Source organism: Choristoneura fumiferana, chromosome 13, assembly GCF_025370935.1.
Source record: "Choristoneura fumiferana chromosome 13, NRCan_CFum_1, whole genome shotgun sequence".
NCBI lineage: Eukaryota > Metazoa > Arthropoda > Insecta > Lepidoptera > Tortricidae > Choristoneura > Choristoneura fumiferana.
Genome location: NC_133484.1, coordinates 5,677,760 through 5,702,580, shown reverse-complemented (window position 1 = coordinate 5,702,580; position 24,821 = coordinate 5,677,760). Strand labels below are relative to the sequence as shown.

Genomic DNA, 24,821 nt, shown 5'->3' with positions numbered 1-24,821 from the left:
GTGTATTCCAGACGTCCAGTTACCAGCGGTAATAGGTAGCGGTGGTAGGAGTAACAAGCATACACACTCAAACATACTTACAAAGAGGGGTGCTATAACTTTGACCGCTATCTGTGTCTGTGTGTCTGTCTGTGGCACCATAGCTCTTAAACGGGTGGACCGATTTGAATGCGATTTTTTTTGAAAGCCGGTTTTTCTAGCGATGGTTCAGCCGGGTTTTCCAGGGTTTTCCAACTTTTTGTTGGCTAGGTTATTAATAGTCAAAATACCACGCACAGGACTTATCGCGCTAACACACACGAGTAATATTTACCTCGACGTTTCGGCAACATTACAGTGGCCGTGGTCACGAGTAGTAGTAGGTTATTAATATTAGCAGGATAGTAGGGTTTCAACTTGACATCAAATCATAATTAGGTATACTTACCCATCTTACTATGCCCAAAACCCTTGCGAGGGTAAGTAATCCAAACTTCACAAGTTTAAGATTGTTTTTTTTTTTTAATCATTTTGTATTTTTTATTTCAATTCCAAATTTTTTGTTACTTTTACGGTCATCCCGTAAAACCCATATCGAAAATACAAACTGAAATATAGATGCATAGAAAAACCATAAAAATAAGACCAGTGCTGGGAATCGAACCCAGGTCCTCGGCATTCCGTGCCACGTGCTATACCACTACACCACCACTGGACAGTGATACAGACATGAATTTCTCTTACGCACCACATATCTCAGCTTGTTTGTTTTCTTATTTAGTCACTTAAGCAGCGACACTAGCGACATCTATGCTGTAGCCCTCATCGAGAAACTTTCAGCACCCCATTGGAACTAACCGCTCACCCGGACAAGAGATGTCGTTATTAAGCAATCAAATTAAGATTGGTTTTTTGGAATCTTTTTGTATTTTTATTTCAATTCCAAATTTTTTGTTACTTTTACGGTCATCCCGTAAAACCCATATCGAAAATACAAACTGAAATATAGATGCATAGAAAAACCAGAAAAATAAGACCAGTGCTGGGAATCGAACCCAGGTCCTCGGCATTCCGTGCCACGTGCTATACCACAAGTATTTACAAGTTTAATCAAACATTACATTCTTACGTATCCATACTCCCATGGAATCCAATTAAACATCATGCTGCTTTAACAGTATCCCGTGCGATTAGAGCGTAACGTAGCGAGTTTCTAGATCAGGGATTCCCAAACTTTTACCCAACGTTATTCAAAAATTCTACGCCCCCCTAGGGGCCGAAATGGGGAATCGAAGTGAGCAAATTAAACAAACAATAAAAATAAAAATGAGTGTGTCTATTTTTACCCAACTGTGCGACGACGCAAATGATGGTGTGTGTTATGTGTTATGTCGTAGTCAGCACTGTGACTGGAATTTATTAATTTGTGAATTCATGTGGCTTCAATAGTCAGTACACAGCGGAGATCATTGTCGACATACAGTCTGTTTAGGCGAGAGTATGAACAATTTTAATAAAAAGTTACATACATACACCTGAAGCCGCCCGCGTCCCCGCTGGAATCACAATATGGGGCGCGCCTCACTGGTTGGGAATCCCTGTTCTAGAGTAATCGAATTACCATGAACCGTGGAATTAGCCCTGTTTCCTTTGTTCTGAAGATGGCTCGGATAATATCAGCTCAAAACGACTTTCCAGCAACCTGTGTAGAGACACTTACGTTTCGTTAGAATTACAACAAAGCTATTTTCATTCGTTGCTTACTTAATTTCGTTACGATTGTTTCATAAAATGAGAATTTCTCGATAGGCGAAATATCGTAGATGGTGTTAGTACCTATCGAGAGGTCGGTTTAACATTGTAATTTTGTTTGTGATTACATATGTAGGTCGAAAAATGAGAAATCACTAATAATAGCTCGAACGTGTGACAGAGATCATAGATACGTAGGTATGTAAAATTCTGCCACCAGAAAGAAAGAAAAATACCTTGAGAGAACTTACGATCTGCTACGCAATCAGGACGAAACTATGCAGTTTGATGAGTAGTGACTAGTTTCAGCTAAGAAACTATGGATATATTCATTCATGAGAAAAAAAATGACAATCGCGAAAAAAAATGTAATAATCTAGATTGTTATACGTATATTTTGTTCTTGTAAAAGCATTGTATATTCATAGTCAAAATATCACGCACAGGACTTATCACGCTAACACACACGAGTAATATATACCTCGACGTTTCGACAACATTACAGTGGCCGTGGTCACGAGTAGACCGAGTAGACCACGGCCACTGTAATGTTGCCGAAACGTGGAGGTAAATATTACTCGTGTGTGTTAGCGTGATAAGTCCTGTGCGTGGTATTTTGTCTATGAGTAAAAATCACGAAAGTTTAAGGCATTGTATATTTATTGTTCTCTGTTTATACATTGATGCAAGCAGACAGTTGCCTCCAAATCCACATCTGTAGAGCAAGTAGCAAGTTAATTGTCTCCAGGTTTCGCTAGTATCAATTCGGGCTCCGGTGATTTTGGGAATGCCGCGCTAAAATTAGTTCATCTTATAACAGGCAAACGAGAACAGTGGATTCATTTGGGCACCATGTAAATTTATTTACATTTTGTTGGTCAAACATGTGAAGCGATATTTTTTAATAAACTATTTTTTATGTATCCTTTGTGTACAAGAATACGTCAGCGATATTTGGTGCTTTTTGCATGGTGTTTTATATATTTTAACGACGAGCTATTTCATTATTTTTATAAACAGTAGCTGATTCATTGTGTTCATTTTTAATACGCGGTAGCTCATATTTCCAAGTGAATTCTTTCAAAATATAGATACCGTCAACCAAAACCTTTACATTATGACAGACAGCATTGTATCACCATCTCTGATGTCTGAACAAGCCTATATACGGGCACGTGCGATGAGCCATAAAAAAGCGGTCGAGTTCGAAGGGACGAATTTACCTTTACCATGCCCTGGACTAGTATTTTAAAAATCCGTGGTGCCTATAATGATTTGATCTATGGTTTGATCACACCTCTGAATTATTCAAATTGAATTCAAGTGGGGCAATCACATTTGAAATTTACCACGAGCGTTAAACCTGTTTTATACTTGCGAATTTAGTTAATGGTGCGGAGCGGGTCCTGTGCCTACCATTTGTAGGTTAGAATGATGATGGTGAATCCTTTATGTTTTTTAATGTGATGAAGATATCTTATGGACGTATAGTTCTTAGCTACAACAATCTCGAGATTCAGGTAATTTACGTCGTAATGACTGCCTTCCGGAGTAATACTTTTGTCACTAGCGACGCTGCGTTTAATTTAGTGGGGATTTAGTTTGATTTTAATTACAACTCGGTGTTCCGAGGCTTTGTGGGGTGTAAAGGGAAACGGTGGTTTTATGACCGATGCGGCAAACTGCGGTAGCTACGTTATTTTACTGTTTGTTGTTGCTTTGTTTGTAGTCCTTTTTGGAAGTTTAGCCTAGAAAGTAAGAAAACTGAATATGTAATTCGCGCTGTTAGGTTTTGTTTCAGCTGCATGACTTGCTATTTTTAATACAACTTTGTACGTATCTCCGTGCCCACGTTTATCAGAAATAAAACGTTATCTGGTTTTTAATAAGTTTTTTTATTTAATAAAGGAAGGTAAACAAATAGATTATAAATGATTCTGAACCCACACCAGGGACATATCAGGTACTTACAATCCAAGGGAGGAAGAAATTGTTATATACTTACCTGATTGTTACATTGATAGGTTACACTGTTGTTTGCTATGTGTATAAGGCATAATTAATGTTTAGTCTCTATTTAAGTGAATTATAAAAATTCTTTGGAGACAAAAATCTTGTCTAATCTGATATTTATTTTCCATATTATGTATTATGTTTATGACAGTATGTATGTAGATGGCGTTAGTATCGTGAGGTCTGTTTGACATTTGACGTTTGCTTGCGATTGGCTCATTTAGTTATTTAACCAATCACGAGCAAACGTCAAACGTCCTCACGATACTAACGCCATCTAGCGATATTTCGCCTTCGTGAAAACCCTCATTCAGAACCAATATAAAAAGTCGCTGAATTCAAAATTGAAAAAGCTTTTCAAACTAGACACGCTTCGTTTAAGAAGCAACTCGGCGATTCGATAGCAACAATAAAACTCGTTGCACCTCGAAATGGAAAAGATGTTGAACAAAATGCCTGTCCATTCCATTCCAACAGCACTTAAACGAACTAGACGCTATTAGAGGTAAGAGTTATTATTGTAAGAAAAGAAATGAACGAAATGAATGAATGACTTAGAGAACGCGACTTGAGGCTTAAAATTGTATTTTTTCTAAATATAGGTAATATTTCTGTTTCATGCCAGTTGTAATCGACTGCTCACTGGAAGGAGAAAGTTACAATCATTTATGGACGATAGAGGTTTAATAAGAACCATTATAAATTGGGGAACATTTCCAAAAGAGTCTAGCTCAGTATGTTTTTCGGTTTTAATATTGAATGCAACTATTTTTAAAAATTTAATATGTTTTCAGGCGTTACGTCTTTAGGCATAAGCGGCCGTATGTTTAAAAATCCAGTGTTAGCAGAGCTCTGCTTCTAAGATGTATTAGGGTTAATTCTTAATTGTATGTATTGTTGGTGTACGAGTAGTGGCAATATAAATACACATTATGTATTAATTTAAGCAGTCAATCTATGGTTCTTGAGAAACAGTCCTGTGACAGACTGATACTGTAGTAAAATCAATAGAGTTACGTTCATTTAATTACCCTTCAGGTATGGAACCTTAAAAATGGAGCACTCACTATGTCATTCGACTATGTATAAGAGTTACGGCGTTGAGCGAAGAAACAAAGAAAAGTGATCAAGAAATTGCAAAGCAGAAATAACTCGTTAAAAGTCATAGAAGTTCGTTTGAAAGGTATTTATTTACAATTGCAATCGCACTTAATGAGTTTTGAACGGATTTGGCGCCAAGTAGGTACTTCAGTTACCTAACGCTTTCATTATGTGAGTTTCATTTATAATTAAATGTCGTGTTTTCTGTGAGGACGTATTCGTGTTATTCAATTAGAACTGGTGCGGTGAACTTGATATACGAATGATTGGCTCAATTAAATTGTAAATGTAATATGTAATCCCTACGGAAAGTGCTATAAATTCATTATATTCTAAATACTGGTTAGACAATTCTACGATTAGCAGCTGAGGGTAAAATCATGTTCTAATTAGAGCAAAGCTTTGTAACTAAATATAGACTCAAAGTAAAAGTTGGTTTTGTTTTTGTTGCCTCTACGCCTTTTGAGACTACCTAGTTTGAAGGTTTGGATCGGAAATAGAATTAGGATTATTTGAAGCATGAAGCTTTATAATAATTAATGATAGAATGATAATAATAAGCTTTTATTTAGTTTCACCTGTACCTGTCCCGTTCCGTTGTCTGCATGTCTGTAGTAAAATCTTGCGAATTAAATTAGATCAACTTCCAGTAGTCGGATTGACTTGAAGTTTGGCATACTTATGTAAATTGCGGGACAATGCAATAATCTGGTAGTGCCACTTTGGTAGTCCGGCCAAAATCGTCTCCGCAGGACGGAACTCTCTAACGGTTAATAGCATCGACTTGAAATTTGGTATGCAAAATGTAGTTAGGGTGACAATGCAAGTAGAGTTGACAAAAAGTAGAGTCAGCAAAAAGGCTTGTATTTAAAATGCTTTTTTTACCAAAAACTTATTTTTGTAGGTAGTAGCGATAGTAGTAATCCCTTTTTACGTAGGAAGAGCCACAGTAGTAGAGAAGTGATATAAGAAACACACGCATAAAGACAAATGGACTGCTATTGGTTTTTATCAGGTATTTATTATCAGGGCATCCAAAAATATTTCTATGCTAGGTAGTTTCACCGTTCAGAAGTTTGACTTGAATTATAATAGGTACCTATTTAACCCGTCAAGCGCCCTATGCGCACACCTGTTTGCACACAGACACAGAACGGTGTTTTGACCATTAGCACCGTGCGTCTGAAGTCGATCCCAAAATAAATTGAGTCCAGAAACGACGGGCAACTAAATAAAATGTTGTAATCCAGTTGATGAGTTAAATAATATTAGAGTGTAGTTCTGGGAAATTTTGTGGTAAGTACTTATATCAGTCGAGAAAAGTTTTTATCATCGTAATAATCAGCCGGAAGATGTATACTGTAGAACAAAAGCCTCCCCTTAGAAAGACCCAATGAACGATAACTCGTTACTTGCATCCACCATATCATACAAATGAAACGGATACAAAATTCAGATCTATTGTCAATAACACATTAATTTTCTAAGGCGTATTATAAAGTTAATGATTATATCTTGGACAGGGATATTTGGAAATAATTCCGATCTGCATTAGATCCCCTTCAAATAACGAACCTACTGTGTTAAAAATAAAATTGTGTTAAATACTTGTGATGTATAGATATCATTTAATAATATTGTAAATCTGTTTAAAAAAATATTACCTCGTTGAGTTTCTTGCCGGATTTTCAACAGAGGTTTTTCCGAACCGGTGGTAGACTTTTTTTGACATTCATAAGTGCTTGTTATAGCCTAAATTGAATAAAGATATTATGACTTTGACTTTGACTTTGACCACCGGTTGCCCGCAACTTTCGCGATGTTATCGGTCCACCAGAAAGTCGTAAGAAAAGTTTCACTAATCGTATTTCTCTACCCCAATCCGCTGATGAAAAATAGAATATTAAAATCTCATTAGTTTAAATCATAGATTTACTCTTATCTAATGTTAGCAGTCAGAAGAAAATTGACAAATAAAATGCCTCGTGTAAAAAAATGTAGGTAAAAACCCACATACTATATATAAATGAGAGTTTTCAGGCATGTGGAATATCACTAGATGGCGTTACAAGGCAAGGTCCGTTTGACGTTACAGTTTTGCTTGCGATTGGCTCATTTAATTATTTAAAAAAATCACAATCGTCACACAAATGTCAAAGTTGTCAAACGAGCCACGCGACACTAGCGCCAACTGGACTATGACAGAAAACCTCATTCTCGTGATAACAAATACTTACTGTGTTATAAAATATTAGCATCAAAGAACGGAGGTGTGACTTGATTGATCACCACATTCACTCAAGTAAGGTCTTTGAACCCTTTTAACACGTCAGTTGAACGAGACTTGCTTTTCCAGTTTTATTGAAAAATGGTAGTTTCATATGCGAGGGATCGAAAATTCCAACGCTTGTTTACTTAAAATTGGCGGAACCCGGAAAAATATAAGCAAATAGTACTTATCAGCTTCTTAAAAAAATGATTTCAAGAATTTCACTGAACTTCAAGTAAATTGAATCAATATGATATTATAGCTGTACGTGAAAAATAATTTCTACAGGTGTGGGCGTACAAAGTCCTGGGCATTTCACTAATTAAGTTATATACTGATTCCGTCTCCATACTGTGTTCCAATGCCTACGCCGAAGTCATAAGTAAAATAAGCATTGGAATTTCCGATCTCTGGATGACTTTCAGCGAAGTTCCTATTTCTAGACAAAAAAAATCTTCAATTATGAAATCCAATAAATCTAATTGCTAATGAATACTCATAAATAAAAAAAAATACAATCATCCTCAAAAATATCATGTTACACTTTTTAATACTGGCCACTAAGGGTAACGAACGCACTATTCTTTATTTTAAAAGCAATAGCGACCGTGTTTTGTTTTTTCCCACTGAGAGTATGAATTTAACGCAATTTTGGGTATCATTTCGCACGCTTAATAGTTAATTGATTGAAATAACCTTCGTTTAAAAGTAATGATAGATTATAGGATGCATGACTAAAGCTATGTAAATAGGTGCAATGGCTTGTGAAAAATTATGGATGTTAAAACAGGCAGGTAATAAAATTAAGTATAACTTTATTCAACTTCAAAATACTTTTAATAAATGCATGCCTACCTTTATAATTTTATATTACTAGCAGCGTGTAGAGTTTGCTACCATTAAACTAAAGTATTGTGATGTGACACGCTAAAAAACAGGCTTAAGTTTTGTAAATATATTGTGGGAGCACTAGAATCATAAAATTCAAATCAAAATCATTAAATCTCATCAGTTATTTATAAAAAAACGCATCACGTCCTTACATTTCCGACAGATCTAAATCCGGCTTATAAATTAAATACATGACCTTTTTTACAAGCTTTTATTTACAACGCTTGTATTCTGTTTGTATCTACATCCATGTAACTCATGTTTTTATTAATTTTGCAAACAATTTTTCGACTACTTCTTGTTAGCCGAAGGAATCCAGATATACTTAGTATAGGTAAATCTGATCCGGAGAGATGGGCACAGGTTAGGTTACTTCCCAGTGGGCGCCCCAAGATGGTCAACGGCGGCGCGGTAGACCGACAGGAGGTGGCGGGATGACTTGGACGCATTCAGAAACGACTGGCAAAACTTAGCTGCCGACAGGAGAAGTTGGAAATCCGTGGGGCCTTTACTCAACAGTGGGACATAGAAAACGGCTAAATAAAAAAAATAAAAAAGGTAAATCTGGTGATAATGATAATACAAAAACCTGGCAGTAAAATTCCAGTGGTCCGGTCAACATCGTCTCCGTAGGACGGGACTCTTCCAGGTTAATGGCATCGTCTTAAAACTTGGTACAGTTAGGCATGTAGTTTGGACAAAAATGCAATTAATGTCAACATATCCTAACCCTTTTAGAAAAGTTGGTAAACACCGACATTGTCATTTCAAAGTTAAATATATCAAAAACGGCTGATTTGATTTTAACAAAAACATAGCAACAACCGACCGTAGACCGTAGAGTAGACCCAACCGTCACAAACAAACTCGCTTCTATATACGTAAAAAAACCGTATCGATATCGGTCCATTCGTTTGAGAATTACGATGCCACAGGCAGACCGACATACATTGGCGTCAAACATAACATTCTTTTTGCTTTTTTTTAAAATAGCCTATACGGTGTTCCGCCACTGGGCAAAGGCCTCTACAGCTCCCATTCTGACGCTATGTCAGGCCATTCCAGTTAATAAGCTTGTATTTTTTTAACAAACTTACTTGTTTCAGGCTATGGCATCATTCCTCTGAAGATACCATTGTCCCCGGCGAGCCACTGCACGTTGCACACGACAGTTGGCTGCGTGGGCAATGACGAGTGCACCGCCAAGAGTCACAGTGTCATCAGGCTGCTGGGTCCAGTGCGGGACGTGATCGTAAGGCCAGCGAGACACCACTACAAGCCTGGGGAATCCAGTAAGTATCTTTCAAAATGCATATACGATTGGCTGTAAAGGACAGTAGCGTCCATTGTTTGTCACAACTATGGTAAAGGAAAATAATGTCCACAGGATAGCCGAGGTCATATCCCATCTCCCCTTATAAAACAATCATGATCAACATAATCATCACACACCAGTTGTAAAGACGTCCACTGTTGGACATTGGCCTCCCCCATATTAAACACCAGTTGCTTCGTTTGGATGCGGCTTACATCCACCGCAATCCTAGATAATGTAAATGCTTGGGTATGTCGGTCACCCGCGTTCTTCTACGTATCTCCTCATTTCTGATCCACGGGATCGGTAGAGAAGCCCCGAGCATACTCGTACCCCTGTCCATAGCCTCTCTGAGGAAGTCTGAGCCTATTTATAATACCTATAGTGCAGCTTAGCTTAGTTTAAATACGCTTATAGCATAACGCCGAGCTATATGGGCTACTTTCAGGAACTAAACAAAGACCATAACTACACATTTTCTCAGCTCTGTCCTTCTGAATACCTCGTTAGCTCGCATGCAAAAACGTTATCGTGTTGAAATTGCCATAACCGTTACCTACCGGAACTTGGACTTTGGCAACTTTCTGTTTATTGTCCAACTTGGGCCGGTAACTTTGTACAATTAATTATAGCTCGTACATTACGGCGAACTGCTTTGTAAACGTTAAGTTATGAATTCGTCGACAAACGCTGCGAAATTTGGGTTAGTTTTAGAATAAGTTATAAAACTGATGAAAGTGTTTCAGTTCTACGTCAGTTTTTTTTTAATTTTTATTATGTAAATAAATAAATATTTAGTTCGCGAAGAATTCACCTACCCCAATCCCGCGGAAAGTATTTCAACAATTTTCTGGTTTCAAAAAAACCTGTGTTGTTAAGCCAAGTTATGATCCTATCTGTGTAGTGTACCATCAGCCAAATATGTGGTCTATCACCCAAAGTTGATAATCGTTTGCATTTCATAAAACAATAATGCCAATAGACGTGTTTGTCAACTTGAAACTTCGACTTTAGCGACATATTCATTTGACAGGAACTTGTTTACAAATTGATAGACCACTTATTTGGCTGATGGTACAAATATCATCCAATTCTAACGTAAATTTTTACCTCTATCTTGTAAAAAACAAAACATAGTTGAAATATGAAACAAACAATTCATACCTACGCTTAATCTTACACCGCAGTGAGAGATAAAATTGCCCAAAAGAAAAAAAGTTTATGTTTTAGTAATTAATTAAGCACGTAATTGCTGCTGTTTTACGTTCTCGGAATCATCAATTTTTGTCTTCTTTTATGTTGTTTTTATGATCTTTTTTACGTCCAATGCAGCTTGCTTAGTTGTTAATAGGAATCTTCAAATTAATGATGAATGAAATCTTATTGCTGAACAAAGAAAACGACTTCGCCGAGGTAGAATTTATGGCAGCGAAGATCTATTTTCTGTATTATTTTATGAAGATGATAATAAAAGTTTAGACTTTTAAGTTGTTATAGGTAAATTCAATGCATGAAAGTATAATGTGGCGTAGTCCATGGCGGTCCTTTTATTTTAAATACAGATTTAAACACGAGAATGCGTTAAATATTTTTACAAATTGCTCAGCATTTTATTTTTATTTAAGCATATCGATGAAGTGCTTTTTGGGACAAAAATAATACGACAACTCAGCTATAGAATCCTTGTATAACTCGTACAATAACGTGCAAACAACAGAACTCCAGTATTTATGACACGGCCTTAAAAATATCGGATTACCTACCTACCTAGGCTTGGCTCAAATTCAAACAGTGTGATTATTATGTAATATAACGGACCAGATAGTTGCCTAATACTTACTTTGTCTTCTCACAGTAACCTTCTGGATCCTGGCTCTTGACCACGACTTGCGACTGGTCCACGGCGAGCTGGCGTATGTTGCACTTCGAGACCCGGCCGGCACCAAGGTTGCCATATGGGATCAACTGTCCATGGACGAAGGTATAAAATTTAATTAGCTATGCATATAATACTTAAGCCCTGTTTCCCCTTTTCGCTGCTAATTCTTGATATGGTTTGTCATGAAAATCAAATCAAATCGGTGCGTGATTGCCTCATTATACTACACTACTACATTTTAAAGTAGATGTAATAAAATTTCAAAATTTAAATAATAACAGAGTACAAGTAACTCAAAAATATGCACAATGTATAATTTAAATGATATTATAACGGATAACTCACGTCTTAAACCGAGTTTAGCTCGACATGTTTCGGGCTATTTCGTAGCCCTTCCTCTCAGGAGCACGCGACTCGGCGGCTGCCGCAACACGCACACTACGCGCCACCGCTCTCGGTTTAAGACGTGAGTTATCCGTTATAATATAATTTAATATGAGTGAGTCTCACGGTAGTTTCATGTTCAATGTATAATTTATTGAATCAGGTACTACTTAGCGGAGGTCCATCAATGAAATATTTAAACAACTACTTTACTCTCTCAGCGACTCTAATAGGTCGCGGGTAGGCAAAGTAATTGTTTAAAGTTCATTAAACGCATATGCCTATTGTTTAATTTAATTATCTGTGATTCTACAATACTCATTCTTCCTTTAAAACAAAGACACCTTTTAAAACCACTAACATTTAGAAAATTCTATTCCATTCCAATCTTAGGAACGTCTCACGTTACGTAAACAATACCACAGAGGTGATCTTTCGCGCTAAAAGCGTTTCCTTGTTACATACGCGGCAGCTTTAAGGTCCTTCGACTTTGACAGATTCGATTTCCAAACGCAAAGTTCTGGGATCACTCTACCATGTCCGATTGCGTGGGATTTGTTTAATTCAATTTACCTCTTAAGCGAAGGGTAAGAGTTGGATCTATGCATTTTGATCACTCTTCTTGTTGGTTTCAGTCATAATAATCTTTCTCTGAAGCTTAATTATTTTAATTATGTAGGTTACCCTTATAAACGATAGTTTACGTTTAGTATCAAACCTTTACTGTAGAAATCCTACTGTTACAATCCTACTAATATTATCCTTAAATGCGAAAGTTTGCGAGTTTGTGTGTGAATGTTTGGTAATCCTTCATGCTTAAACCAGTTTAGCTGAAATTTGGCACGTACAGTCGGAGTCAAAAAAGGTTCGTCACCCTAAGATCTATTTTCCTTTGCCCAGTATGAGCGCTAATCTGCTTTACCAATTGAGTAGGACATACTGCGTCAACCTGTCAACCTGCTAAACATACTCAGGTGACCGTAGCAACCCTACCACTACACCTTGGCAATACAAACACTGACAATTAAAGAGAACATTATTTTATTGAAACTTTTACGAAGTAGTTTATTAAAAAGGGTTTGTATTGATATGAAACTAGATATTATGTTAGAGGTGTATACTATTTTGACCCTTGTCATCATGTCAAGTATTTGATATGCACTTGTCTACTTAGTAGTGGTTTCAAAACGTACTAAGAGTCTATGACTTTGTAAAGGAATCAATTTAATAACTGACAAAGGTTTCCCCACTGTACATAGTTGTAAATCTGGAATAATACAAAGGCTACTTTTTATATTGACGTTCCCATGAGATCGGGATAAAATCTCGAAATCTCAACCACTGGAATTAAAAACGAGTATAATATCCGCATTTTTTCCACTTTTTATCATTTCATCATTTAAATTTTGTCCAATTATTTTAGTTGACTGATATTTCTGCAACGCTTAAAACTTGAAACTGCTCGAAAAATAAATATCAAAGAGTGACTTTAAAGATTTCCTATTAACTCGGAACTCTAAGCTACCGGTAGACCACTTTCGAGCAATTCTTATTAAGAACTTAATTAACTTTCATTAACTTTGCCTCCGCAAATGAGCTAGCGAACTCCAAAGTAACTATTCAAAGTAAATAGTTTTGTGTCATGTTTGAAACAAACTTTGGTGAATGGGTCTTCTGTGGATACGGTTGGCAGGCCTGTTTGCTATAACGAATTCCGCGAATATTTCCCCCGTAGAAATTAGCATCATTTCAAATAATAAAATTAAATCAAACATTTAATCAAAATTAAACCATTGTGGTTTTTAACGGTTGGGACTACTTACACTTTAAAGAAAATTTCAAAAAATGTCTTTCAAATAATATACCATTGAAAGTTATTTTGGGAATATTGAATTTCAAAAAGAGGATATAGCGCTTTGTTATTCTGTAGGTATACCTGTCTACGTCGTTCTTGCTACAAAATTGCAACGTGATCTGCTACAGAACCATGTTATCATGGCCCACACAAACTTTCTTAAATTATGTTTTGCTGATGTTTACAGCAGTTCTTGTTATACTGGTACTGCTTGCTACAGTTTCTTAATACGCGCGTCCGTTTTTTTGTTTACTTGAAGAATATACATTTTATTTAGTTTAGTTGATTTATTTAATGATTCAATAATTTTTATCTTAACAAGTCAAGTAGTTAGCATAAGTGGGTAATTTTTTGAAATTTACGCCTATTTTTATCAGTAGATGTTAAAACAATTTTGTGGAACAAACTCTAAACACTTAGAGGGTCTGGTATAAAACAGTTTAGTAAAAGAAATTATACCAACACAAATATTTAACTTAGAAATTATACCTACACAAATATTTAACTTCATCGGTAACCGCCGGCATATTTGAATGCTCACTAAGATTTCTGTAGCATCTCTTATTCATCTAGTCGGCTACCCCTCGCCTTCTATAAAAGCCTTTCCCTCTCAATTTCGTGCCCACCCCTGTCAAATTTTGATAGATTGGATTTGCCTTTGACATGCGATTGACTTGTTATTCGCAAAACTGTGAATTACAGGTTAGTAAATATAAAACTTAATGAATGGATTTGCAACATGAAGGAAGCTGAACTGATTGAAAAAACTTTATTTGATAAGAGATTATTAAAAGTTGAAGACTCATTATTTATTATACTCGTAGTCATTACTCAGCATATATGCCTACGATTAAAAAGTCAATAATTTCGTATTTGCCAGGCTCACCAATTCTTTATGAAACACGATAAAATATTTTTGGGATTTTCTTTTATTTGGGTCAATTTTGTTGTTGGAATCTTTACAATAAAGGTCGATAGTCAATTTTCTTTCATCAACAGGTTTGATGTCTGTCCAATCCACTTCTTTATAATTTGTTATCCATGGCTGTTATGTCCAAATTCGTACATTTTTCGTTTCAAAGTAGGATAAATTATGCCATAAGTATTTCTACTTTAATCTATCAGCTACTTTAGGCATTTAAAAATTGTATCAGGACTATGGTTTTTTAGACGAACTACCACTTAAGAAGTCATAATTTTAGAGTTAAATCGGTTTTTTTCATTATTGTTAATCTCGGTTGTGCCCATTATGGACGGCTTTCATTTGAGCACATATAACGTCACCCTCAATTTTTGACCAACAATTTGCTTATCAAGTAAGCCCACACTGTGCTGACTATCGGCCACATATTTATACATTTACCTTCAGTACTTCTGACAAAGACAACGATTAATTTGTTCCTTCAGATTTTAGTCTCCCTTGTTTATTATCAGGTCAAAGTAGTGCATGAAGCGTTTCTATGTATTACAATACAATACCTCTTTATTGTACTCGTACACCAGAACGAATACAGTACACAGAGAGAAAATTACAAGTTAAGCAATAGGCGGTCTTATCGCTTAAGAGCGATCTCTTCCAGGCAACCTTTTTTACAGAAAGAAGGCAGGACGAGTTTATAGCAGGTGGTGCATCAACCATAGATCAGAAAATTAAAACTCAACAAAAATACATCTTCACATATCTACATTAATAATTATATTGTACAAATAATACACGTTTAATTAAATATAGGCAGTGGCATAAACAGCAACATATAAATAAACTAGCTTTTGCCCGCGACTTCGTCCGCGTGGAATAGTAACTTTAGGAAGTATTTAATTTATTTAGGACTAGCTTTTGCCCCCGACTTCGTCCGCGTGGAATAGTAACTTTGGGAAGTATTTAATTTATTGAGGATACCTATTCTGCCAATCATTATAATAGTAGGTTCTATGGTCTGTCCCAGAATTCGAGATACTAAAATGACGTTTCATGTGTTACCTGTTTTTTGCGTCTCATAAATAGTGATGTGCCGCAACCGGTTATTACCGAAAGATTTTGTAGGTACCTATGTATGTATGTCGTAAAATATTAAGATATGAACGGATCCGTGATGTACAAAAATGTAGGGCACTTAGGACATTCTAGAAAAGGTAAATAGGTCTAATAAAAATGCGACCGTTTTCGAGATATTTCGACTTTTATAGATGTTGATGTTTAAGTTTCAATTTCATTCTAAGTAAGTTTTACATTAACTAAATAATATGAGAATAATGAATATTTGATTTATTATTCTATGATATGAATATCAAATAAAAACACGAGAAAACGCACTGATCACATCCGATGACAATACGAGTAAAGTAACGAAAATCGGTTGAATACCACTTGAATACGAAAAACATGAACAATGACGTTGTGTGATATCTGAGGGCCTACTCCGGAATTCGAAAATCAAAGTTTGTACCGTAACGTCCCTCTCACTTACGTATTAAATTAAATAGTAGTGTCAGAAGGACGGAACGACACGAACTTCAATTTTCGAATTTCGTAGTAGCCGTGCTGGCCCTGACTACGAAATAAAAAACTCGAACTTCGTATGTTGCCGTCCCGCTGACGCTTATCTCATTCAATACGCGAGTGAAAGGGACGGTGCCATACGAACTTCGTTTTTCTAGTTTTGTAGTAGCTTCTGTATTATTTTTTACGTTGGCACTAAGTGATGAACACTGTATTTTTACCTGTGCTTAAATTTCATCACTTTATCGTATGATAAAGTAAAATGGAAAGTAGAATATTGAATGCATTAATGTTATTTTTGCTATCGTAAAATAAACATTTTATCGGTTATTTACGAAACCGAAATCACGGAGCAGCACTGTTCCTTTTATGCTGGCCACATTATTTTTACGTTTGACATTTCAGACTGTCATTTTAGTATCTCGAATTCTGGGACAGACCATACGGTACCGAAAATAACCTATTTTATTCATTGCTATAAATATAAACTTTTTTTTGTTTTTCCATCCATCCGATGTTCTATGGTAAAACATAAATATTTTGCGAGCCACATTTTAACAATACGACGTGTATTCTACCCTGCCAACACAAAAGCACTAAGAATGCTCATAGTGAACTCTTGACACCTTACGTCCTTTATTGTAAGTTAGTTTGTAGTTACTTTGTAAGTTTTTACCTATTCTGAAACCTTGTGTCCGGTTAGAAGAACCAAATATGTTGCGTAAACTAAGTTTTGTTGACATAAACACCGACAAGAGAAAAGAAAGGGAATAATGAGGAACTTACAAGAGGGTGGCTGGATTATCGTAGCTCTATCGGTTTTGCGGGGCTTCTCGAGGTCTTCTTGTGCTTGTGTTCTTTCTTCCACACTTCCATAAAGTCTTGGCCCACAAATAACAGTCTTAATCCATGAAAACACCTTTTTTTGTTCAGAGCAGGCGCGCGCGCGGTCGTTATGATGCTTTGACTGACGTACTCTCATGTAGGGCGGGAGTGCGCGCGCAGGGGCCCCTACGTTAGTTCCTACTTCTGCCGATAGATGGCGTTAAAGGAATGGGATTTGACAGGAGGAGTTGTCGGTTCCCTAACAGGAGGGTAGGATTATAATAAAGACGGCATTTTTACTAAGCATAGCTACACATATTTCCGATAAATATACTTATAGTCAATTTGTGTTTGGAATTCCTTAAGAATTTTCATCTCCAAATTTTCAAGTAAGTAGGTCGAAATTTAAAAATCCGAACAAATGTTTTTTAGGGTTCTTTCTGTACCTCAAAAGGAAAAAATGGAACCCTTATAGGATTACTTTGCTGTCCATCCGTCCGTCCGTCTGTCTGTCAAGACCCTTTATCTATACTGCATAACGCGCGGAGTATAGGTATCGAGTTGAAATTAAAACCCTAAACTCAGGCCAATAGTCCCGAAAGCTGTGAAAAAAAAGTCAAGGCAATCAAAAGCTACAGTCATTCAAAAGGTGTTTTCATATAAATCGTCTTAACAGAAAAAGTTATAGGGTACTTTCGGCTATCCTAGAAACTTGGAATTTTGCATAAAGGTAGCTCTTTTAGCACAATAAATAAGAAAAATCTGAAAATTTCAAGTCAATAAGCCATCTAAAATTACCCTACATTGCGGACATTTTGCTTATGAGCTTAGAAGGCTCTGCTAACACTGCATCATCCCCTCTGCTAACATCTCCTAGCAGGTAAGTTTTTCAAAAATGCTTGAACAACTATCTATTTATTTCTTATATAAGTCCCCAAATGCCAAGTCTCATAAAGAACCATCGATTTATCTTCGACAATGACGATCTTCCACATAAAATTTCATCTCCTATTTCACCCCCTCACAGGAAGACTTTTAAAAAACGTGCTAACAAATATCTATTAATCTCTTATCATGTGCCTAAATGCCAAGTTTCATAAAGAACCATCGATTGATCTTCGACACTGACGATCTTCCATATTAAGTTTCATCCCCTATTTCCCCCCCTCACAGGAAGAATTAAAAAAAACGCGCGTACAAATAAGTATTTATCTTTTATCACGTGCCCAAATGCCAAGTTTCATAGAGAACCATCGATTTATCTTCGATAATGACGACAGCTTCTGTATAAATTTTCATCCCCTATTTCACCCCCTCACAGGTCGAATTTTCATAAAAGCTTAAACAAATATCTATTTATTTCTTATTAAGTGCCTAAATGCCAAGTTTCATGGTTTTATCTTCGACAGCGACGAACTTCCGCCTTATAAACTTTCAACCCCTTAAAGCCTTTTTTTCGCAATAAAAGATAGCCTATGTTCTTTCCCAAGGTCTATTCTATCTCTGTACCAAATTTCATCAAAATCGGTTAAGCGGTTTAGGCGGTAAAGCGTAACAGACAGACAGAGTTACTTTCGCATTTATAATATTGTAATATAATAATATATATAATATAATATTATAATATTATAAGTATGGATATATGGATAAATAAACAATATACTTACAATACCTAGTAAATAAAAACTCCTGTTTTTTAGCACCTCATCCCGTAAAATTTTATAGACGCCAACGTCACATACACACCAGTGCGAACCAAACGTGCTTGAACAGAGACGTGCAACCACTGCCCAAGTTTTTGCCGTCCATTATTTATGGCTCCTGACTTTTGAAAGGGTCCACAAATGTAATTAATCACAACGTAACGCGACTCTGGCCCATCTCACTTGGTGACAGGTTGCGATGGAACTTCTTGCGATACGTGTTTTGCGTCATAATTTTGAGTAGCTCTTGCAGTATAGATTGAAGATTAAGTACCCTTGGGCCTAAATCTTCAGAACTGTCTGGCATGAAAAGAATCTTAAGAATCTGGGAAAATCTTCGTGTTCATCAGAAAGAAGACAACATTGCTAATAGTAAAACTGGGTAATTAAGTTTCCTTGTTGTGTTTCCGCTTTGGGGCAACACCGCATATTTCCGACTGTCTCGGGAGAATATCTAATTTTCCCGACGTGAGAAATATTTACGACGTGAGTAAATATGGGCCAGACTATTTTCTTTTCTCGTGATCGACTGCGATGTACAACTACTCTTCACTTAATGTCTTAATAATCAGACCAGTGGGCAGACCGCAAATGAGATGGAAAGACGATATAAAAAAATAGCGGGTAGCAACTGGACTCTCACTGCCCAAAATAGATCGAAGTGGAAGAGGTTTGAAGGAGGCCTACACCAAGAATTTGGTAGAAGAAGGCTGAGAAGAAGAGAAGAGAAAATGAAAGATATATCATTTTTTTTACGGTTCCATACCTGAAACGCGACAAAATGCAACATTTTTTGCTACTCTGTTCGCTTGTTTATTTGTCTGTTACAGGGACATCCCTGCAGATACATATCAAAGAACCAGAATAGATGGACAGCTGAAATTTACATAATTTTGAATATTATCTGCGGCTACGACAAATGATAAAAATAAAATAACCCCATACATTGCGTAAAATTTTTGTTTAGATGTGAGTACTGTTAACACCATTATAGTTACAGCCGTTATTATTGCATTTATTTTGACTGAAACCCTATGTGCTCAAAATATCTACCTACTACATCGTATTGTTCACATATGAGTATTTCAAATGGTCGTTAAAATTCAAGTAAATCCCGCCAAAAACTTTTTATGTAAGATGTTGCCAGCACAAGACGATATTTTTCGTACTATCAAAACGTTATTAGATCTCATGTAGAGTCAAGCTTCTATAACTCTATAAGTAAACGCCCTTGATGTTTGTATTTTGCATTCGAAACGCTAGCTAGTTACACTGACATACAAATGTGTACGGAAACCATGCGTGAGTCTAACTCGCTCTTGGCCGGTTCCATTAGTTTCAGTTACGATTTTATAAGTGGCGAAATACATCTTCGGCGTAACAGTACAGCTACGATTATACGCAGCATGTGTCGCGAGCGTTTTTTCTCTGTTGGTTGCGGGCCCGATACGCTCGCTGTGAAGTTGTTACCAGCATCACATGCTATTAACATAGAAACTGTTAGACGTACCACATACTCGTAACCACCGAGCCGTGAACTCTATTAATGACTCTACAATAGAGAAATATTTATTTACGCACAAAACATACAAAAATTAAGAAATAGATTACAAAAGAAAAGAGATATAAAACTTAAACCCTTATTCTAAGTCTTAAAACCTGTATCTACATAATTCATCTGAATTGCTGCACTCCTAACTGGCTCATAAATCTGCCTGTATTTAATCGCTATATGGCACGTTGACCGAGGAATTATTCAGCCCCTAACTAAGGTCACCTGTGGAACGGACAAACTTCTGTTTTAGGGTTCCGTATCCCAAATTGGCAAAAACGGACGGAACCCTTATAGTTTCGCCATGTCTGTCTATCTGTCTGTCCGTTCGCGGCTTTTTTCAGGGACTATTAATGCTAGAAAGCTGTAATTTACAATAAAAAAATTATAATATAATATTTATAATTTTTAGAGTACCTCTCATAGACGTAAAGTGGGGGTGAATTTTTTTTCTCATCCATCCGTAGTGTGGGAGTGTGGGGTATCGTTGGATAGGTCTTTTAAAACCAATAGGGGGTTGCTAAAATGATTTTTCGATTCAGTGATCTGTTTGCAAAATATTCCAGTGCAAATTTTCATTAAAATCGAGCGCCCCCCCCCCCTCTAAAATCTAAACCGGTGGGTGGAAAATTTTGAAAAAATTCAAGGTGGTAGTAAATATATCAAACTTACAAGGAAAACTATAACGATTAAGTTTTCTTGAAAATTATTAGTAGTTTAAGAGTAAATAGCAGCCTAAGGTATAAAATATACCTAAACTTGGAATATTCCCTACAAAATGCGAAATCCTTAGAAAAATATTACTTAATTTTTTCGTAATGGCTACGGAACCCTATTTTGGGCGTGTCCGACATGCTCTTGGCCGGTTTTTATGCAATAGATATACTAAATTTTACTAACCTTTCTAATATTATTTATGAGTGCGTAAATTTGTGAGTACATGCCGTCCAGCAGGACGTCTGAAATAACATTTAGGAGCTGTTTCACCACCCATTGACTAAATTTATTTGACGGATAAATGTGATAGGCTAGGTTAGGCTAATGTTTATCCTTCAGGATTGGGATAGAATCTTAAAACTTCATCCGTTACATACATGAATGTGGGATTTCTCGCGGGATTTTTTTGAAAATAAGCATTTTCTATTTGACTGCGTAATGGGTGGTATACAATAAATGCAATAAAATGCTTTGAATTACCAGAATTCCTTAGACCTTATTTAGAAAATGTATGAAGATACGATAGTAGGTCATAATAGGTAGGGTTTATAAGAAAAAAGTCTTATTCGGTAACAATGTGCTGTCGACCGGCCTTTATTTTCCGTTGTCAAAGAAAAATATACAATTGATTTTGATAACAATCTGAATAAATAATACCCCGATAACTTTATTGGTAGCGTTATGTATGACAACAGAGAATAAAGGAAATTGAAATAGCAAAAGAAAATCCGAGAAAAGGTCAGGCTTGCTAGATAACAAGGGGTTGTATATTGTACGGGTGAATTTAACGAGTGGACAATAGAAATGATACTGTAAGTCGAGTTTCAGTTGTAGAGTAGCCTCAAAAGATACTTAGAATGAACCGGATGACTCTTATTATTGTTTACTATGAACTGGGAGTGCCAGTATCTTGCCGTAAGAACTTTCAAATACAAGTTTAATATTAGAATTTCATGAGTATATTGATATCTTTGTAATCGTTATCGGCCACTATCGTTTTACCAGCAAAAGTTTGGCCAAATGCATTTTTTTAAAGATTTTATTTGACCTTAGTTTACTTACAACTACCTACGTTATCATCAGCTGAAATATGTCCACTGTTGAACAAAGGCGTCCCTATTAGATCACAATGAACGACAGCTCGGCATTTGCATCTACCGGTTCCCCGCAACTCTTGCAATGTCATCAGTGTACCTAGTGGGAGGAAAGCTGACGCTTCGTCTTCCGGTTCGTGGTTGACCCTCGAGGGCTCTTCTCCCAAATTGTTCTTCGACCGATGTGGCTCGCCTATTGCCGCATCAATTTGCATATATTTCGACCCTTTAAACAGCCTTTTAAAACATTGATGTGGGGTTAATTGTTATTATTATTAGTTTAATTAACCACAAAATTATAAGCTATATTTTTAATTCAGTTCTGAATGTGACTTTTTGATAACTTTATTTTTATTTTTAACCAATAAATGCACCCACGCAAAATTCTTGCTAAGTGATTTGCCGAGCTACATCCCCGCCGCCTACATGTTTTTATTTTGATAAATCGTTCACCGGCACATACCTAAGCGCGTCAGTAATGCTCGAGAAATATCGCCTGTCGAAAACTGTCAAGCGTGACAGGGTTTTATGGTGCAGAAGGATTAACGAGCCGTGTGTTTGAGCTGGCGACTGAAAAAAGTTCTAGTAAACTTCAGCCGGCGATGTTGTATCAATCATGATCTGGTAGACGCTTGGTAGACGTCAATTATTGAACGTTACAAATACCCCAGCACTCAGCAGTTTTTTTACTTTTTCTGAAAAGTATTCCGAAGTTAATGGAACTTTAGCTGGTTGCACTACTGCATGTCTGTCTATCCCTAGTTTTCGACCTCGAGGATCTTGGGCGAAAACACTTTTACTTTTTTTTTTTTTCTTTCATCTCTTAAACTAAACACGTTTTGCAATATTAAACAACCCAAAAAAGGTCAACTGACAACCATGAATTTTAAAGAAAATGCAATTTATTTCAACGACTTAGCACTGGTATCACTATTTATAGTACCTATCGCGGAATAATGCAAATGTAACCCGTTTTAAGTCCACCCGTGTCCATGTTAAAAGCATTCAAGAGTTCACATTTAGCTTGAATGGGGTGTACTTAGTTAGTTAATTTCATCGTTGTCTAGAGACATGTTAGTTTTAATTTGACGTTTTTTTAATACTTTCCTTTTTTGTACTTTATTCACGTCAGTCTAGCATTTAGCTATGTTTGTTGTATAATTGAGGTCAAAGATTTCTTTACACACACACACACACAAACATCACGCCTGTATGCCCAAATGGGGTAGGCAGAGCACACGAAACGTTACCGCTTCGGAGCCACTTTTAGCAATTTTATATCTTTACACTGTAGTACTATTGTCAGTGTAGGTACATGCCATCTGACAATTTTATACAAAAGTTCAAACATAAAGGTCACTGTGACAAGGTAGGCAGTAAAGTGTAAAGATATCTTTGACCTTGACTGTAGCAAATAATTTCGTTTTTATTTATAGGATTACTATGTAAACTTTTCAATCACACAAACACATCTGTAAATAAATAAGTAAGACAAACCAGAAGCTAAGAGCAAATTTATATATAGAAATGAAATCAGTAGCACTTTCAAAATAACTGATTCAATAATTGCTTTAAGCTAAAAGTTGCGCATTGTTAAGTTTTACAAAAGAATTAAAAATACTTTAGAGACCAAATAAGAAGAAAATCTTTAGCTCGTTTCAAAGAAATGAAACCAAACAAGTCGCGCGCACAATTCCAAACAATGACGCAACTTGTGGAACAAAGCAGCAACTACGGCACTACATTAACAATTTAGGTAATTGGTTACTCAATCACAAAAGTCTTGCTACGCAAAAGAATAAAAACAGGCTTAATAAAGTTTCTAGGGCTAAGCCTGTATTACAGCTTCATATTTTGACAGCATTTCAAGAAGATTTTTTTTTATAAAGAACACTTCTTCACTATACTATTTGATAAATATTGCCTATCCAGCCTCTAATCGCGACTTCGCTTCCGGTGTTTACTTTTTTTTAAATTCCATGGCAATCCCCGAGGCTAAGATACATCGTCATTTACATTATACAAAGAAAACTTGCGCAATATTTCCTGATTTTACATTCTTTATTTCTATAACTTCGCATCCTTTTCGTAGGTGTCCGCAAGCTTAGCGCATCTCTTGCCAACGGCGCGCGCGCTGGCACATGGCGCATCGAAGCGCGTTGCGGTGGCGGCTCGGCGCGCGTCGAACTGACCGTGGGCGCGGGCGCCGGGAGCACAGCACCGGCGGCGCCGGCGGCGGAGCAGCACTACGTGGAGCTGCGGTTCGCTGACAGCATGAGACGGCGCTACAAGCCTGGCCTGCCGTTTGTTGGGAGGGTAAGTTCTGTTATGTAACGGCACACAAGATTCACCAAAATACTCTAGGCAGTTAAAGAAAACTTCATGATCGGGGCGTTTGCAGGTTATTTCGGAACTAAAAGACAAATGAACGAAGGACCATAAAGATATAGTCGAATATGTGAAGAGTTTGAAACAATGGAACACATACAGCATGTGTGAATTTCAAATGTAATTTCACATATCAATTCCGAAAAACTTGGAGGTGTGAGCCTGAGTTTGAACCCGCTGCCCTCTGCTTGAAAGACCTTAAGTCAAACCATTAGGCTACGACTAGTGGTGAAAATATAAAAATGCAATTGCTGATTTTCCGCTTACTCTTACATTACTAACACACCGTAGTCTCATTTTAATTAAGAAAGAAGGCAGCGCTTTGGAAAATGGTAATTAACACCAAGAAACATAACAAGGAAAGAAGCCAGTCCTTTATTCTTTGGCTTTGTGGAATTTCAAGAGCCAATTATCTTGTGTCTGCTTTACAGCAGTTCTGGGTTGAATAAAAATTACTTCATCGAAATATTTTTAAATTTGAAGAAGATATTCTAGTAGACAGTGAGATAATGATAGCGAGAATGATGCAGATCAAAATTCAGGAAAAGATTAAGCATATAATGATTTAAATATAATCAACGATCACTGTCGTTTAACTGATAAT

The 24,821-nt window shown here is 36.5% G+C and overlaps 1 protein-coding gene across 1 annotated transcript in view; it reads left to right on the top strand.

Moving 5' to 3' along the window:
* LOC141433952 (C3 and PZP-like alpha-2-macroglobulin domain-containing protein 8) overlaps positions 1-24,821 on the top strand; it is a 227,403-nt gene that overhangs the window by 126,708 nt on the left and 75,874 nt on the right. Inside the window, exons 4-6 of the mRNA XM_074096103.1 lie at positions 9,112-9,297; positions 11,176-11,301; positions 23,922-24,145. Coding sequence (XP_073952204.1) covers positions 9,112-9,297; positions 11,176-11,301; positions 23,922-24,145 — 536 coding nt within the window. The remainder of the gene's footprint in view (positions 1-9,111; positions 9,298-11,175; positions 11,302-23,921; positions 24,146-24,821) is intronic.